Genomic DNA, 18,944 nt, shown 5'->3' with positions numbered 1-18,944 from the left:
AAGGCAAACACAAAAAATATGCATGTATGTACATATATACAAACAAATACACCATAAGAGATCCCCCCCCAGCTAGCTAATAGGTGGGCAATACCCTAGGAGTACCACAGAGGGGAAGGAGGGTGGGTAATCCTGACTGCAGATGCTATCCTGTTCGGACATCTACATTTATGGTAGGTACAAAACTGTACTATGTCCTTCAAGGATGCATCTGCAGTCCTAACAAATGGGTAGAATACCATAGCCAAACTAGGGGAGGAGGAATAAGAATTATGGTGTACTTAGGATCCCTTGCAACACAGCAGTGGCAAACCCTGCTCGGGATCTAGAGTATAGAGGTAAGTTATAATGCTTGGCAAATGTATGCACGGAGGTCCAAGTAGCAGCCTCAATAATGTCCTTGGTAGCCACTCCTCGTAAGAAGGCTGTGGTAGTGGCTGTAGCCCTTGTAGAATGAGGCCTTATGTTCTGTGGAATTTGCTTTCCATGATAGGAGTAACAGAATCTTATGCAATTTCCTATCCACTTAGAGATTGTCTGTTTGGAAATTGCTTTTCCTTCCCTTCCTGTTGCATAGGCTACTAGTAGCTGGTCAGTTTTTCTATTGCCCTTGGTTCTGTCCAGGTAGTAGCGCAACTGTCTATGTACATCCAAGGTATGCAGCAGTCTTTCCCCTTTGTTCTGTGGATTGGGAAAGAAGGTAGGTAGGTGGATTGCCTGGTTTAGAGACAGTCTGGATACCACCTTAGGCATAAATGTAGGATTAGTTCTCATGGACACTCTGTCTTGATGGAAGATTAGGAAGGGTTGTACTGCCATTAAAGCCTGTAGTTTCGAAACCCTTCTTGCTGAAGTAATTGCCAGTAGGAAAGCAGTTTTCCAGGATAGGTGTTGTAGATCTGCTGTTGCTGCTGGTTCGAATGGAGGGAGTGTCAATTTTTCTAGCACAAAATTCAAGTCCCATGCTGGTAATGGTGGTTTCCTAGGAGGTTTTACATTCTTAATTCCTCTGAGGAACTGCCTGAGTAGAGGATCTTGAGAAGACAGGAGGATCGAGGCTGTATTCTGCAGAAATAGCTGATGCATGTATCTTGATGGAGGAATAGGACAGGCCAGTATGTAGGAGCTCTGCCAAATATTCCAGGATGTTGGCAATATCTACTTTTGACACATCTTTCCCTCTTTCCGTACTCCAAATGACAAACCTTTTCCATTTCCTGCATAGTTCCTTCTAGTAGAAGGTCTGCGGGCCTCAAGGATAATGTCTTTAACCCTTTGGGATAAAACTGGGTTAGATGTTCTTATGTAATGTTCCAGGCAGTGAGTTGCAGAGTTTTCAGGTTTGGATGCAAGATGTTGTAGTTGCACTGAGTCAACATCAAGGGAATCAGGGGTAGAGTCCACGTTTCCCCCCGAGACATGCTCCTCAGTAATGGATACCAATGTTGTCTTGGCCAATTTGGAGCTATCAGAATTATCCTTGGCCTTTCCTCTTTGATTTTCAGTAGTACCTTGTGCATCAAAGGAAGGGGTGGAAATGCATATGCTGTCAGGCCTTTCCAATTGAAGGATAGAGAGTCCACCTTCCAAGCAAGAGGGTGATATGTCCTTGTGCAGAATTTCTTGAGCTGGTGGTTGAGTGGGGATGCAAATAGGTCTATTTGTGGCATTCCCCATTTCTTTGTGATGGCCTTGAAGATGTCCGGGTGTAGCATCCATTCATGAGCATCCGAGGTAGTTCTGCTTAACATGTCTGCTAGGATGTTTTCTTTTCCCGGTACAAATATTGCCTGTAAATGAATGTTGTAGCTCAGAGCCATATTCCACAGGTCCAGAGTCATTCGGCATAGGGGGTATGAATGAGTGCCTCCCTGTTTGTTGATGTACCACATGACTGTGGTGTTGTCTGTCCTTATCATCACTTGGCCCTCTTTGAGGAATGGTCTGAAATTCTGGATTGCCAGTTTTACTGCCAGCATCTCTTTTTGATTTATGTGCAGGTGTAGCTGATCTGGAGTCCATAGGCCTTGAATGCACTTGTCCAGCATGTGTGCCCCCCAACCGAGGTCTGAGGTGTCCGTTGTGATGGTTTGGCTTGCTTGAATGTTGTGGAAGGACAATCCTGGGTTTGCCTGGCATGTCTGAGCCCACCATAGGAACTCTTGTTTCAGGCATGGAATTAGTGGTATTTCGGTTTCTAAGCTGCGCTTGTGTTGAGACCATAAATTCTTTAGGTACCACTGTAGCTTTCTCATATGCAGTCTGGCATGGGGGACCAAGATTATGCAGGATGCCATGAAACCCAAGGCCTGCAGTACTTTCCTTGCTGTTAGCTTGTTCTGCTTTGCTAGTGTCAAGAAGTACAAAGGAAGTTTTTCTTGTTTTTCTGCAGTAAGGAATGCCATCTGTTTTACTGTGTCCAATTCTGCACCCAAGAATGTTATTGTCTGGGATGGTATCAGTTTTGACTTTTTTAAATTGACTGTGTATCCCAGAGCTTGTAGTAAGCAAATGACTCTTTGTAAGTCTTGTGTCAGCTTGCTTTTGTTGTCCGCTTGTATCAGGCAGTCGTCCAGGTATGGATAAATTTGGATTCCCTGAAGCCTGCAATGAGCGATTACTGATGCCAGGCATTTCGTGAATACTCTGGGCGCAGTAGATAAGCCAAAGGGCAATGCTGAGAATTGATAATGCTCTGATCCTGCAAGAAATCGGAGGTATCTAATGCAAATTGGTCGTATGGGGACGTGCAGGTATGCCTCCTTGAGATCTAGAGTTACCAGCCAATACTCCTTGCCCAGCATGGGAAGAAGTTGGTGTAGGGTCAGCATTTTGAATTTTGGAACAAAGATGAATGTGTTTAAAGCGGACAGGTCGAGAATAGGTCTCCAACTGTTTTCTTTTCTTGGTACTAGGAAGAGTCTGGAGTAAAATCCCTTGCCCTGTTCTGTAGGTGGTACCCTTTCCACAGCTCTCATCTTTTTTAATTGAGCTATTTGTTTTAGGGCTTCTGACTTTTGATTTGGTGGCAGGTTTGGCATTCCTCTTTTTGCTGGTAAGGTGTGGAAATGAAACCTGTATCCTTGGTCTATAGTTTGCAAAATCCAGTTGTCTCTTGTGATATAGTGCCAGTTTTTGAAAATAAGGCTAACTTTCCGCCTAAGGGTGCTACTATTTGTTCCCTGGTAGGCGGTGTTAGAACCAAGTCACTGTGATTGTCCTGTTGCAGTGGTAGTGGTTGTATCCGTGCCTCGTTGGTTATTGCCTTGCCATTGGCGTCCCTGTAGGCACCTCCTCTGGGTTGGTTTCTGCCTCTGGAACGTCTATTCCTGCCTCTCTGATTTTTAGAGGAGTCTGGAAAGGACCAATTTTTGGAAGGCCAGTTCCTGCTGAACCTTGGGGCTGTACCTGTAAGAAATCTTTAACTGTTTGTACAGATTTTGCCTTCTCTTCCATTTTCTTCATTACTTGTTGGGCAGGAGAACCAAAAAGACTGACGTTGTCCATAGGAGCATCTAAAAGCTTTGCTTTAACATGATCCGGCAAGACCTGCTCTTTCAACCATGCATGTCTTCTTATAACTGTGCCAGTCATGGCTGATCTAAATGAAGCCTCCAGTGCATCATAGCCACATTTTAAAGAATGGTTACTAACCTGCTGAATGTTATTCACCATTTCTAGAACATATTTCTTATCTAAGGAATCATCAGAGGACAGTTTCTTAGTTAACTGATCAAGCATAAACTCTTGGTATTGGATCATATGAAACTGACAGTTCAAAGCTCTAGCTGAGAGAGTAGCGGAGGTGTATACTTTTACCCCATCTCTCTAAGGACCTGGATTCCCTATCAGAAGGGAGAGGGTTTTAGCTGAGGTCGAAGCTACTGCCTTAGGCCCCTGGGAGATGGTCTCCGGATCTGCAAAAGGAGCCTTGTGTAAGTGGTGATGAGTGTCCGGTACCCTGTAGAACCTGTCGGGCTTAGCAGGGGCTGGAGGTAAAGTATCAGGAGCAGTGCAAACATCATTAAAGGCATCATCCACAACAGGAAGAACTGGAGGTATAGCTAAGGGCCTATGCTGCGGTAAGTGTAAAAAGGTCCTAAGCCTTTTCCTTGAATCTGAGAAATCTTGTCCCTGCCATTGGAATTGCTCTCGCATGGTATGTAAGGTTTCCCCAAAGGAAAATTCCTCTGGTGGAGAGGCAGAAGGAATAGATTCTTCAGCATCAGAATCTTCATAAGTAGAAAGAGGAGTCTCTGGATGGTCTGTAATGTCTGAGTCATCAGAAGAGTCATCTGAGGAGCCTGGCTCAGGGGGCTCTACTCTGGGTCTCTTATCTGGAGGTTGTGAGGCCCTGTCTGGGTGAGATTGGGATCCTCTTATTAGAGAGATGAGATCCTCTGCCAAGGTAAGCATTTGAGAACTGGAGCTGGGCCTGTGAGAGGGGGGCTTAACAGGCACTGATTTAGCAGTTTTGGCTGCTTTAGCCCTGGCAAAGGCCTTTATAGACATGGCTGCAGGAGGCCTAGCAGCACCACGTGCTGGGGTAGAGACATCCAAAGGGATGGTGTCCGATAACTCTGGAGAAACCACAATTGTAGGCAAAATTTCAGAGGCCGATTCAGCTAGGGTAGAAGGGGCCTCGGTAGTAGTCATGGATTCGGCTGTAGATTGAACCGTTTGCTCGGTTTCGGCCGAAACAGAGACACTCGCGGTTTGCTTTACCGTGGTTTCGGCCGAAACCGCGGACCGCGAGTGTCGGTCCTTTTCTTTGTGTTTTTTAACAATTTGGGTAGTCGGAGGATCCGACGGCATAATGTACGCAAAATCTGAGCCGAAAAACTGTTCAGCAAACTCCGACCGACGCCTAAGTGTTCGTCGGTTGAAGGAAGCACAGGCTAAACAAGCTGCTACGTCGTGGTCTGGGCTTAAACAAGGCAAGCAGTAAGAGTGGAAATCTTTATGAGGTATTTGTTTCCCACAAGTTAAACAGTTATTTACTTTTTCTGACATCGGCTGAGGCAAGAAAGAGTCCCCAACGGGTACTTAGCTTTAGAAGTCTTGAAGTTGTATTCGGTAGTAGTAATCTCTGGATCTGACCGACCGGCACTTGCGAACAGCTTCTGCTTCGGGCCACGCGCAAGAAAGACTGAGGAAAATGGCGTCGGCTGATGCCTTTATACCCGAAGACCAGCAGAGATGACGTCGGGTGAAGTGCGACACCAGCCGAGGCCAGACCCAGACTTTGGAATCCGGCCGACCGAAGGGCTGCCTGACGACAGGACAACCCATTTGTTAGGACTGCAGATGCATCCTTGAAGGACATCACCTTAACCCTGTGTAGTGTCTAGCCGAGCACCTATGAAATCCAGAAGCTGCATTGGTGCCAATTGACACCTGTTAGGGTTTATGGTAATACCCAGGTACTGAGCAATCTTGAAGATTTTCCCTGGCTTGAATCAGCTGATGCCTGAAGGGAGTGGAGAGGAGACAATTGTTCATGTAGGGAAAGATCTGAAAACCCTGCAGCTGCAGGTGAGCCGTCACTGCTGTCATCACTTTGGTGAACACCAGGGGGATGGTGGTGGTGAGACCAAAGGGGAGCACTCTGAATTGAAAATGACTGGCTCCCAGCTGGAAACGGAGGAAGCTCTGAGAGTGTCTGTCCATCTTGATATTGTAGTACACATCCTGGAGGTCCACAGAGCACATCCAGTCATTCATTTGCAAAAAGGGCAAAATGGACTGAAGGGTGACCATCCAGAATTTCATTTTGGCAACTGAAATGTTCAGGGTTTAAATTGTTCTTAAGTCCCTCATTTTCTTTGGCACCAAAAAGAACCTTGAATAAATGCCTGATCCGGACTGGTCTGGGAGGACGGGCTGGATGACTCATTTTGCGAGCAGCCTAGCAACTTCTATGGCTGCCTCCTCCCCATTGACCGGCTGGCATATCTAGGAGGTGTCTGAGAGGAATGGGGGGATGGATAATAAAGAAAATAGAGTAACCTCTGGATATGATCTGCAGAATCCAACGATAGTTTGTAATCGACTCCCAGGCTGTTGAGTGCAGAGATAGTGCCCCCCCCCCCCCCACCGACTGCTTCCAGAGCCAAGCAACCCCTCAGGGATGCTGGAAGGGTCTGTTTGGGAAGGTGTCCCAAGACTCTTGTTTTTTTGGACCCCCTCTGCCATGAGGGTGGGGGTCTACTGTATCCTCCTCTGCCCCTGGGGGAAGGTGAATCCTAAGCATAATGGGAAGAACCCTGAAATTTCCAAAACCACATCTTCTTGACCCCACATTGATTCCTAGAAAAGGATCAGTGTGGTGTGGAGAAGCAGATCCCAACAGCTCTGGATTAAAGCATCATAAACAGTTTTTCCAAAGTGAACAGTCATAGGGAGTGTTTGTGAAAGATGCCTTAAATGGCTCTGAAAAGGCGCAAAGCTGGAACCCAGCATGCCCCCTAATGGCCACGCCTCTTCCTGCAGCCCTGGAGGCACCCTCAATAGGGTGTGAGAGAAGCCTCATGGATGTACTTGAGATGGAAATGAGGGTGGTCATGCAGGAGGAAAAAAAGAAACCTTCTCTTTTGTCAATATGGACCCTGGGGCAGACTCAGCAACCTCCTTAACCATGTCCCTCTGCAGTCTGACTACATGTGCCAAATAATTCAGCCCACATAAGGCAAAGGATGGCTGACACATAGGTCCACTTCTCAAAACAATCCATTGCCAGAAACTCCCTGTCTGCAGGGCGGACCGAGGAGCTCTCCTGAGCCAGCTCCTTTTTGGTGGCCACCGCAACCACCAAGGCATCTAGAGGTGACCACTTGTACCCGTGTGGCTTGTCATAAGGGGCACCAAGTACTTTGTCCGGGTGTTGGGGGATGGGCTCAACTGTGTCCAGTTTCTTGCATGCCCTAGATGAGATCCTATAGGTGATTCGCAGGGGGACACCCAGGAGGAAGAAGGTCCTGTCCAAATACCTCCAGAAATACCGACTCATCCTGGTTGGGCTTGAGGGTAGACCACCCCACCAAGCTGATTAAGAATCTCCATGATGTCTCCAAAGACGACATTCTTTGGGGGTTATGGGGGACCCTCCCCTTCCTCCAAGTTGGCATAGTCAGTGCGAGACTGTAGCGGGGAGTCTAAGTGCCGCCTCTTATACAAATGCTTCTGAGGGGGTTCTGAGAGAGGAAATTCCAGGGATGACTCGGAAGCCGCAGGGAGTTCCTGTATGGGAACCTCCTGGGGCAAACTGGCAACAGGCTGTCCCCTGAGGGGGCAGCATGGTAGACTCCCACCCAGAGACAGAAGGAGCCAGGACGGACTCCGAGGAAGAGAATGTCAAGGCTCTCGAAGGAGCCAAAAGAATCCTCTCCACCACCTTGAATGCCGAAGGTGAGTGGATCCCCGAAGTCGGAATGGCCAAAGCAGAGGCAGGACCCCTTGCCCTCTGCGCCAAGGGGGGAGCCAGAAACGAGCCTCCAAAAGGAAGGGAAGACCCTGAAAGCATCAAAGTCGAAGCCATCCCCTCGGATCAGATGCCAAGGCTATGACTCCAAAATTCAGTTAGTTTTGAAAACGTCGGAGCCTAACTACTCAGGGCAAAATTCGGAGTCGAGGTACCAGGGGACCATCAGCTCCAACCCCTAGACACCCGGGAACCTCAGATCAAAGGACTCCGAAACCGGGGGTCAGATCGAAGAAGTGATAGGGAGAAAGGCAGACTGCATGCTCCCAGCTCCAGAGAGGGATGGAGCAGGCAAGACTCCAAACTGAATCTGGGCCCAAAGGAACTTCAGCATCATTCTGTCCACCTCAGCTTTGGACAGACTCCAAGCGGACCGGATCAAAGAAGCTACCAACCTGGGCCTGGATTGGCACCGGGGGAAGTAGAGACTGGGGAATGGGCCCGAGAGGTCTCCAGCTCTGGAGAAAAGCAAGGCGATCGGAGCAGAAGAGAACTCAGACTTGGATCCAGGCGGGACTTGGCTGGCAGTTCGGCTGAGGGTAAGCAGTCAGAAGACCACTTCCTCAGCCAATCCCATTCTTTAGAGCGGGCCTTCTCTCCATCCCTGGACTTCTTGGTGGGAGGTAGAGTCCCAGAAGCTGGGGCAGAAGAGTCCTCTGCAGGAGGAGGGGGGGGGGGCCCTTCAGTACAAGTTTGTTCCTCCTGTCGATCAAAGCACGGGGATTGAAGCCCACGCACATCGAACAGGTGGTGTCTAAATGGAGAACACCCAAGCAGACAATGTACAAAGTGTGGGCATCAGATGGAGGAAGCTTATGCCCAACACTCTGTACACTTCCTGAAGCCAGGTTTAGGGGGCGCGCGCGCACACACACACACACACACACACACACACACACACACACACACACACACACACACACACACACTCTTGACAGAAAGAAGTAAAGGGAAAGATTTTTTTTTTTTAATAAAAACACTGACGCTGAGTGCAAAGGGGTCAGGGTAGGGTAAGATTAGAGACGAGGCAATTCAAGAAGAGGGAAATTAGAGAAGAAACCGCTAAAGACACACACTTACCAGAAGTGGAGCTTGGAGCAATGGAGAAACGCTGCTGGTCAAAATGAGGAGGGAGAGGATGGCATTATGGGTAGGGGAGAGCTTGGACTTTGGCTCTGAAGTTGGGAGTATGTGGCCGAGTCGGATCCGTACTGGATCCAAGCCCTCGGGTTGAAGATGAAATGAAAACAACTTCAGATCACATGGTCGTGAGAAGCACCTAAGCAAAACAACACTGCTTTAGGGCAATCTGTCTTACACACTGGTATTTCCCTTTCTGGAAGGCATGTAAACCAACAAGCAAAATAAAATAAAAACCCCCAATGGGTCACCTATCTGAAAACGGCTTGGCAACCAGCAGAAGAGCATTCAGACCAACAATCAGAGAGGGTGCTCAGAATGGCGACAAAGTTGTTCTTATCCCTATTGTAACCTAAGGCTTTGGTATACTGGACGGACAATTTGGCTACCCTGGGCAGGGGATCCCTACTGTAAGGGATCTTGAAAAAGTGATACAAAAGGACATCTTCTGCTTACTTGTTAACTGGGAGAAATGAAAGGGTCCAAAGACCCTATTTCTGGAAGGATATAAAACCAGAGGCAAAAAAACTGCTGTGTACACTACAACACAAAAACATGACAAAATGACATACCTATACATAATGCAAGAATAATAAATGTAATTACAAATTGAAGAGTTTAGCAAATATTTCAAAAATAGAAGTTATGTACCTACCATAACGTTCCATGTTAGTTGTCTTCTTCTCGCCTTCTTTCTTGCTGGATGGGTTCGGAGCCGAACCTCGGCTCCGACTCGGCCACTCTAAAAGCTCGAGAGCTAGTTCCACCGGCTCGAGGCTCCCCTTTTATCCCACAATGCTAGGCAGTAATACCTCAGATCTCGTTTGTAAGCTAAGCCCAGCTAGGAAAAATCCAGAAACTGGAAAAGGGGTAACCCACCTCTATAGAGTGACAGAAAGAAGGTGACCTAAAACCTGATCTAGGTCTGTCCAGGCTAGGGGGAAGGAGGGTGGGACGCAAGAAAGAAGGCGAGAAGAAGACAACTAACATGGAACGTTATGGTAGGTACATAACTTCTATATGTTAAGTTGTCTATCTCGCCTTCATTCTTGCTGGATGGGACCGCGTCCCTAGCACCTTGTCCCGGGTAGCCTATCGGAACAGACTCTTGAGTACAGTGGAACCAAAGTTGGCTCTGTGTCTAGAAGCTAAGTCCAACTTATAGTGAGAAATGAAAGTATGGGGAGAAGCCCAAGTAGCTGCAGCACAAATAGAGTCAATAGGCAGCCTGTCTTGGAAAGCTATGGATGTAGCCAAAGCTCTAGTTGAATGAGCCCTAGGTTTGTTTGGTAACTGTTGATGCCTGATCTCATATACAAAAGAAATCAAAGTAGTAAGCCATCTGGAGAGAGTTACTTTCGAAACTGGAAGGCCCTTTCTGCCTTCTGCATAAAAAACAAATAGCTGATCAGACTTTCTAATTTGTTTGGTCCTGTCTAAGTAATACCTTAATTGTCGAACATTTAACCAATGTAATTTTTGTTCTGACCTGTTGGAATAGTTAGGAAAGAACACAGGAAGGTCAATGGTTTGATTTAGGTTTGCCGGAGAGGCCACTTTAGGTAAGAAGGATGGGTTGGTACGTAAGGATACCCTATCCTTATGAAACAAAAGGTAAGGGGATCGACTACAGAGTGCATGAAGTTCAGAGACTCTTCTAGCCGAAGTAACGGCTACCAAAGAGAGTGTTTTCCAGGATAGCAATTTCATTGAACACGAAGCCGCAGGTTCAAAAGGGGGAAGAATCAAAGATGTCAGAATCAAGTTAAGGTCCCAAGAAGGAGGAGGATTTCTAATAGGAGGCTTGAGGAGAAAAACTCCTTTCAAAAAGGCTTTGAAAAGTTTGAGAGACATGATGGCAGACACTGAGATTCCAACATGAAAGTTAGATATGGCTGCCAGTTGGACCTTAAGTGTAGAAGGAGACGAACCTGAGTGGAAAAGTTTGGCTAAGAAATCAAGGACTGATTGAATAGAAGCAGTGAACGGGTCTATGTCCCTTCCCTGCGCCCAATAGGAAAAACGTTTCCACTTACTAAGATAAATCTTCCGAGTGGAGGTTTTATGAGAAGCTATTAAAATATCTCGAACTGAGTGAGATATTAGAGGAAGCCTGGCTAGGGTTGGAATTGGAGGAACCATGCAGTGAGGTTCAGAGGGGAGGGAGCGATGTAACTGACCCGACTGATGGGTCAAAAGATCTGGAACTGGGTCCAGATGCCAGGGTTGTTCCAACAGAAAACGGTGTAGAAATGGGAACCTAACCTGTCGAGGCCAGTATGGAGCAATGAGGATCATGGAAGCTTTCCGAGAGATGGCTTTCTGTATCAATTGAGAAATCAGTGGGAAGGGAGGAAAGGCATACAGAAGTCCCCGGGGCCAATCTTGGACTAGAGCGTCTCTGCTGGGATGGCCTGGTTGGGGAAAGAGAGTGAAATAATTTTCGCACTTGCTGTTTGGGGAGTAGCAAAAAGGTCGCAGCAAGGCCGGCCCCACTTTAGAAAAACTTTCTCCAACACTGAATTTTTCAGAGACCACTCGTGAGGCATGAGAATAGCTCTGCTCAATTTGTCCGCAATGACATTGGACTTCCCGGTAATGTGCGTTGCTATCAGAAACCGCTGAGAAGAAATCGCCCATTGCCACAGTCTGAGTGCCTCTCGACATAGGGGGTAGGATCTGGTTCCGCCTTGTTTGTTGATGTACCACACTACAGACATGTTGTCTGTCTGAATTGCTATCGTTCCTATCGGAAGAGAGTCTTGAAGGGCCTGCAACGCTAAAAGCACTGCTCTCATCTCTAGAACATTTATATGCAAGTGGCATTCGAAAGGTTGCCATGTGCCCTGGACCGTCCTGCCCTGATAATGCCCCCCCCACCCGATCAGGGAGGCGTCCGTTGTCAGAGTAGCAACCGGAGGGGGGGAACAAAGGGTCTTCCTAGGAAGAGCTGGGGGGATGTAATCCACCAAGAAAGGTGATTCCTGCATGATTGAGTTATCACAATGGAGTGGGACATCGGAAGTTGTTGGTATGACCATTGTGTGAAGAGCATCCATTGTAAGATTCTCATGTGTAATCTGGCTAATGGAAGAAGAGGGATAGCAACCGCCATTATCCCCAGTACCTTCAGGGCCAGTCGGGCTTTGATTTTGTTGCTGTGGAGGAGAAGAGAGACTTTTGTGTATGTCTGCTATCCTCTGGTCTGTGAGTCTGGCTGACATGCTGACTGTGTCTAGATTTGCGCCTATGAAGGTAATAGCATGACAAGGCGACAAAACAGACTTTTCGCAATTTATTGAGATACCTAGCTTTCGACATGTGTGAAAAGTGTAGTCCCTGGCAAGTAGCAGAAGATGCTTGGTGGGGGCTGTAAGGAGCCAGTCGTCTAAGTATGGAAACACCTGGAATCCTTGACGTCTCAGATGAGAGGCGACCACTGCCATGCATTTGGTAAACACCCGGGGGGGCTGTGGTGAGTCGAAAGGGCAGGGCTCTGAATTGAAAATGATTGGTTCCCAGCCTGAAGCGGAGAAATCTCCTGGAGTGTCTGTTCATTTTTATATGGTAGTACGCATCCTGGAGGTCTATAGAGCACATCCAGTTGTCCTTCCCCAATAGGGGTAGGATGGACTGCAGCGTGACCATCCGAAATTTTGTTTTCTTGACAGACTTGTTCAAGTTGCTGAGATCAAAAATGGGTCTCCAGTCCCCTGTTTTCTTTGGAACCAAAAAGAATTTGGAGTAAATTCCGGATCCTTGCTGGTCTGCTGGAACTGGTTGAATGGCTCTTTTTGCAAGCAACTTTGATATTTCTAACGCTGCTTGCTCCCTTTGAGTGGGTGGAACGTCGGGAAGGGATTTTTTTGATCGTTTTGGAATGCGAAAGAATGGGATCGAATAGCCTTCGGAAATGATAGACTGTACCCACTTGTCTTGAGTTAGGGATTGCCAGGCTTCTGGGTACAGTGATAATCTTCCCCCGACTGCCTCCGAAGGTGGACAGTCGGGCAACACCTCAGGGATGCTGAAAGGGCTTGTCAGAAAAGGTTTCTCGACTGCCCTGATTCTGCGGACCCCCCCCTGCCTCTAGGGCGGCGTCTACCATTATTGCTCCCCCCTCTGCCTCTAGAGGGGAACTGACTCTGTGCGTCAGGCAAAGCTCCTTGAGATTGTTTGCGGAACCACATCTTTCCCCCCTTCTGGCCCTTGGGGTAAGGCCTAGGAGGAGTAGAAAAACGGACTCCCACGGCAGAGAGAATTTTGCCATCAGTCTCGCACCTTGTCAGGGTTTCTTTCACTTGAGGACCAAAAAGGGACGATCCATCAAACGGGGGAGTTAGTGAAAGACGTCTTGAAAGGGTCCGCAAAATTGCATAGCCGCATCCAGGCATGCCGGCGTAAGGCCACACCTGTACCTGCAGCTCTGCTTGCTCCATCAGCCGCATATGAAAGGAGGCGCATGGAGGAGTTAGCTATCGAATTGAGGGTAGCCAGCTGAGAGTTCATCTTATCCTGAAAACCCACGGTTGTTGGATCCTTTAACATCTCACTCGCTTCCTTGATCAAGTCTCTCTGAAGACGAGTGAAATGACAGAGGTAGTTCAGCGAACGCATAGAAAAGGTCGCTGACGAGAACATCCACTTCCCGTACCTGTCCATAGTCCTAGATTCCTTGTTAGGAGGATGAACGGGCACTGAAGGATCAGCTAGTTCCTTCTTGGTGGCAGCAGCCACCACCATAGCATCCACAGAGACTCCTTTGGTCAAAAATTGTTTGTCTGCTGGGGCCGTAATAAACTTTGAAGGTCTCCTGGGGGTGGGGTCCACAGAGTCAGGAGCCGTCCAGGCCTTTTTTGCTACCACCTGCATGAGGGGGTCACAAAGGGAGGGGACACCCAGGAGGTGGAAGGGCGAGAGCCGAATGCCTCAAGATACACAGATTCATCCTCTGAAGGGTTGAGGGCTGGCCAATTCCCCCTCTGTTTTAAGATCTCCAGGATGTCTGCAAAGGAGACATCTTCAGAGGGGGAACGGGGGGAACCTTCAGAATCCTCTAAATCCGTGTCAGAGGTGACAGACTCAGGTGAGTCGATGTGCTTCCTCTTGCACTTTTTCTCTTCCTAGGGGGCTCTCCTGCCAGTTCAGGAGAGGCCTCGGAAGAGGAGGAGATCCCCACTGGGGACTCTTGAGGAGCTGGCTCTCTGCGATCCGGGATGAGGGAGTGAGCAGAAATTACCTGAAGCACCGTGGAGGGAGGGGCGGACGGAGCCGACTGTGGAGTTGAACCAGGTTCTAACACACTCCGCATGACCTCGAAGGCACCCCTGTCAGGCAGAGCCAGAGGTCTCCGCTCGGAAAAGCTGAAAACCTCCCCCGGCACCGACAGTGATGGCTCCGAGGCCGATGTCGGAGCCGAACTCACCAACGCCGAAGCACCGAGAGGAAGAGTGGGGTCGGACAAGGGTCCGATGCCACTCACCCCCTCAGATCAGACGAGGGAAGTCCGGCACCGAGATTCCTCCAACGAAGAAATCGGAACAGACGACGGTGCCGAAGACAATTGTATCGGCGGCTCCGACGCCGCCACAGTCTCGGGTCCGAAACGCCCCAGCTCCGAACTCAAAGGAGTCGGAGGAGGAACATTTTGAGTAATAGGGTTAACCATCGACTGATGAGTCGGGCTCTGAAGCATCTGGGCCAGTGCCTCGGACTTAAGAAGTCGACTCACCACCCTCTGAGGGTCATGATCTGAAAGTCTCGACGACCTAGAAGAGTGAGACCTATGGCTCCATTCAGACAGCAAGGGAGATGCTGGAGCCAAATGAACGGAGCCAATAGACGGTGACCTAGACCTTTTCCTAGTTGTCGGTTCCGATAACCTTATCGGAGCCGACTCAGTGATGTCTAACACCTCGGCTCCGGCGGGCCGAGGAAACAGAAGAAATCGTGCCTGAGCCCCATCGGCTCCGGCGGAGCCGATGTTGAACAGACTTCGAAGCCCCAGGTGACGACTCAGAAGCTGGAGCCGACGACCTGGTAGGCTTCGAGGGTTTGCCCGAAGATAGAGTCGGGGGACCCTCAGGCTTCAATAAGCCTCGTAAAATAAGCTTATTTTTTCTTTCCTGCAGGACTCTAGAGCTGAAGCCATGGCAAACAGCACAAGAGTCCTGCAGGTGCAAAGGTCCCAGGCAGTACACGCAAGAAGTGTGACCGTCTGTCAGAGACATCTTCTGACAGCACGAGTCACACTTCTTAAAGCCTGAGACCTTTGATTCTTTAGACATTACTAAAGATATAAAGTGTAATCACACACACTGACACAAACACACCGATTACACTAACTGAAAATTAAATTAAACTAATTAAGCAAAAAATTAGTTATTAATTAGTTTTTTAGTTCCCTACAAAAAGACACACACACACTCCACTACTAGGAGGGGGAGGGAAGGGCCAGAAGGCCTAAGGAAAGAACTCTTAAGTTCTTGAAGTAAAAAGGGAAGAAACTGGAGGGAATGGTATAGAAAACTACTTAACTTTGGTAAATATAAGGAAAAACTAAGTTAAAGGGGTTTTAAATAAGTTTTAGATTGCTCTAAACAAACTAACCTGAAGCCGGTTGGAACAACGCACCTCGATCGCTGTAGCGGCAAACGAGATCTGAGGTATTACCGCCTAGCATTGTAGGATAAAAGGGGAGCCTCGAGCCGGTGGAACTAGCTCTCGAGCTTTTAGAGTGGCCGAGTCCATCCAGCAAGAATGAAGGCGAGATAGACAACTTAACATGCTACTTTTTGCAGTTATTACATACTGAAGATAACTTTACTCAACTTATCACAGCACAGTTTTGTCAACTTCATATTTTAACTGACAGGCACAGCAGAATTTTACAAACCTAAAAGTAAAGTTGTGGATAAAGGCATCTCTACAATCATTTTTCACCTTGTTTTAACAAGGACTTTTGATACCACATCCCACTCCAATATTACTAGTAACTTAATCCTAGAAACACTTGCTCCTTAAAATTATTGAATAACTACAACGAGAAAGCAAACTTTATGGTGGTATTCTGACTGGAGAACAACTGCTTACAGAATAAAACAAATCTCTGTTTTGGGTCTGAGCTTCTTTACATTTTCCCCTTCATTTCCCACTAACAAAAAATACCAGTAGTGAAATATGTTGACTGTAAATTAGGCCTTTACTATAGTATTGCAGAAGCTGTAACTACACTAAATGACTGCATGAAAGAAAAAAAATAAAACTCGGTTCAATATTTTTACAGTTGGTACAATGCAATATGCCAAGAGAATACACAGATTTTGTATAAAGCAAGTTAGACAACAACAGCATATTACAAAGTTTAACATACTCCATAAAGCATTTACAGTGATATTTGCCATTTTTGAAAATGCAATAAATTTGCCTGTATGACTTTTTGCAAACTCAATGTGAAGAGAGCATGAGCTCCACCTCAAACGTTAAGAAAGTTGTTTCACTCTAAATTAGAAGTTCATGGTAGATGCAATGTAATATTTCAATAATGTTGTAACTGTAGGGATTTCAGAATTAGGCAGATCATTCATTATAATAGTCATAATCAGCTGATCTTTATAATCTAGATATAAACTCTTTCATTAGCAAATATAATGAAGTACAGAATTATATAAAAAATATTTACCTATGTATATTTCGCTCACTGGGCAGATCTGCCTCATAATAGCCATCTTTACAGTCCTTCCCAACTAGTTCATGTGGATGTGGAGCATATGGTGTATCTTTTGTAACTAGAGAGATGCGAACTTTTGCTGCACCCACATATCTATGAATCTACAAAAAATACATCATTACAAAATATAATTTATAAATGTATGTCCCTAATTATTAAACTATGTGGTAAACCACAGCATTTTTACAAAGAATGCAGTGTTCTACAATTACAACAAAAACTTGCAAGGGACAGAGAAATCCAGACAAATATCCTATAATGCAGTGTTCTCTCCAGCCACTCAACCAGATATACTAACTTTCCAGAATCATAGATATAGCTTGTTTGGAAACAGATGGACTGGTCATCAAAGACACCTTTTACACAGCAACGAAGAGCTCAAGCTCCTCCATTTACACACAGTCCTCTGCTCGTAGTTAGCTTCGCCAGTATGAATAAAGTCATTAACCATCAGATAGTGAGGAAGATTTAAGTGTCATGATTATTATTCAATGACTGATAAGTGTCAATTTAGCACTCTTGTCATTAACAGGCCTGCAGTGCTTCTCCAGGTCACTCCAGAAACAACAATTTGGAAGGGGATAAGTACATAACTTCCATACAGGAGTTTATTCTGTTCATACATTGAAAAGAGATGGACATAATCCTCAGCAGACCTTCAGAAGAATAAGGATGAGACCTTTAAGAATGGCTGTCCCAAAGGAGTCTCTAAACCTGGACAAAATATACTAAGGCTGTAATACTTGGCAAAGTTGTATAAAGAAGGCAGTGTATCAACAGCAAAAATGTAATCCAGAGGACAATTTCTGGGAAAAAACACTGAGGAAGCTACAGCCCTGGGTTTGAAAGCTAGTAGCATATTGCTAGATGAACAGTAGAAAATACAAATCAGACATCCATTTGGAAACCAAAAGTTTGGCTACTGTTTTCTTATAGTGTTTCTATTTGTTAACCAGGGTAGAGCACTAACCTCTCCAAGGATCTTTTTCAGACTCATCCTGGGAGCGCTATCGGGTTAAGTGACTTGCTTAGAGTCACACAGGCAGAGGAAGCCAAAAGAAATCAAACCATGGACAACTGGACCACAAGACAGCTCATTAACAGCTCTTTAATTCGGTGCACAAGTTGCCAGACAATTCATCTATCTAACTGCTTAAGCAAACAAACTATTTGAAACTTCAACAAGATGTCTATTCCTCCCACAGGGAGGGCTTCAAAGAGAGAGAGAGAGAGCGTGCCTAGATCTGTTAGCTAAACTCATTTTATCTGGACTAATCCTTTGTACTCTAACTGCCAAATAACTTTATTCTGTGCAAATAAAATCTAAGCTGTCTACAAACATTCAAGCAGTGCAATCTACATTCTCTTTTGTTAGCATAACACAGAAAGAAATGTGCTAAGTGGATCAACTGATTTAGGGTGGATTGTAATGCAACCTCATGTATATAGGAACAGTGGTTCCAAGTGTAACCATATACATGGAGAACATGGACGAACAAGCTTACAGCTCTGAAATTCACCTAGCAGAAGTAATAACCACTAAAAACAGGGTTTTCCAGGACAAGAACTTGAGTTCAGCAGTATCAGCAAGTTCAAACTTGAGCAAGGTGAGTTTCCCCAGTTCAAAATGTTAAGTCCTGTGAAGTTATGGAGTGAAACAAAGGAGGTCTGGAGTGGAAGACTTCTTTTTAGAATGCCTTACAAAAGCTTATAGGTAGCTAGAGAGTATGAAGGAAAGGCTTGGTGGTGAGAGGACAAAACTCCACTCACATGCTCTTTGATGAAAGAACTGCATCCCAAATGAAACAGCACTGTCAGAAAGGTTAAAAGTGTAGAAAGCAGAGCAGAAAAGGGGGGTCTTATACCTTGCCTGCCTGTCCACAAGGAAAACTCTGACAACTTACTTCTAGTAAACATTCTGGTCGAAGGTTTCTGAGAAGCTGCGAGTAGTAGTAGTAGTGACTAGTGATTTCACCTGGGATGGCAGCCTTACGTTCCTGCACATCACTGAAAGTGGAGAAAAAAGTAGTTACGTACTCACCATAATATTCCATCTGTGTTGTTCATTTTCATTCTTCCTCAACAAATGGGCTCTAATCAGACTCTTGACGCTTTATACAGCTTGTGGATACTGAAAACTCTTCAGCTCTTCTCTTCTCTTACCCATATTGTCCTAAGTACCCCCCCACCATACCTCCAATCTTGTCTGTTGACTTTTTTGCTTATTAGAAACTAAAGAAAATAGAAGTTATGTTCTTACCATAACGTTCCATGTTAGTTGTCTTCTTCTCGCCTTCTTCTTGCTGGATGGGTTCGGAGCCGACCTCGGCTCCGACTCGGCCACTGTAAAAGCTCGAGAGTTGGTTCCACCGGCTCGAGGCTCCCCTTATATCCCACAATGCTAGGCGAGAGTTACCTCAGATCTCGTTTGTAAGCTAACCCCAGCTTATAATAGTAACAGAATAACTCTAAACAGAGTCCACCTCTAACAGGAAGAAAGAAGGGTGACCTACATCCTGAACCAGGAAATATGCATAACAGCATATGCCTAAGAAAGAGGTGGTAGAAAGAGAGGTCACAATCACAACTCCTCTA

The 18,944-nt window shown here is 46.3% G+C and overlaps 1 protein-coding gene across 2 annotated transcripts in view; it reads right to left on the bottom strand.

Annotated features, from left to right (window-relative positions):
• Positions 1–18,944, bottom strand: part of LOC122804127 (putative transcription factor p65 homolog) — a 2,378,992-nt gene that overhangs the window by 1,612,222 nt on the left and 747,826 nt on the right. For both annotated transcript variants that reach the window (XM_044073775.1, XM_044073774.1), the window contains one exon: positions 16,302–16,450. In XM_044073775.1, coding sequence (XP_043929710.1) covers positions 16,302–16,450 — 149 coding nt within the window. The remainder of the gene's footprint in view (positions 1–16,301; positions 16,451–18,944) is intronic.

This window comes from Protopterus annectens, chromosome 6.part0, assembly GCF_019279795.1.
Source record: "Protopterus annectens isolate FY-2018-M chromosome 6.part0, PAN1.0, whole genome shotgun sequence".
Taxonomy (NCBI): domain Eukaryota; kingdom Metazoa; phylum Chordata; order Ceratodontiformes; family Protopteridae; genus Protopterus; species Protopterus annectens.
Note: the sequence above shows the minus strand (reverse complement) of the source record. Positions and strands in the feature narration are given on the sequence as shown.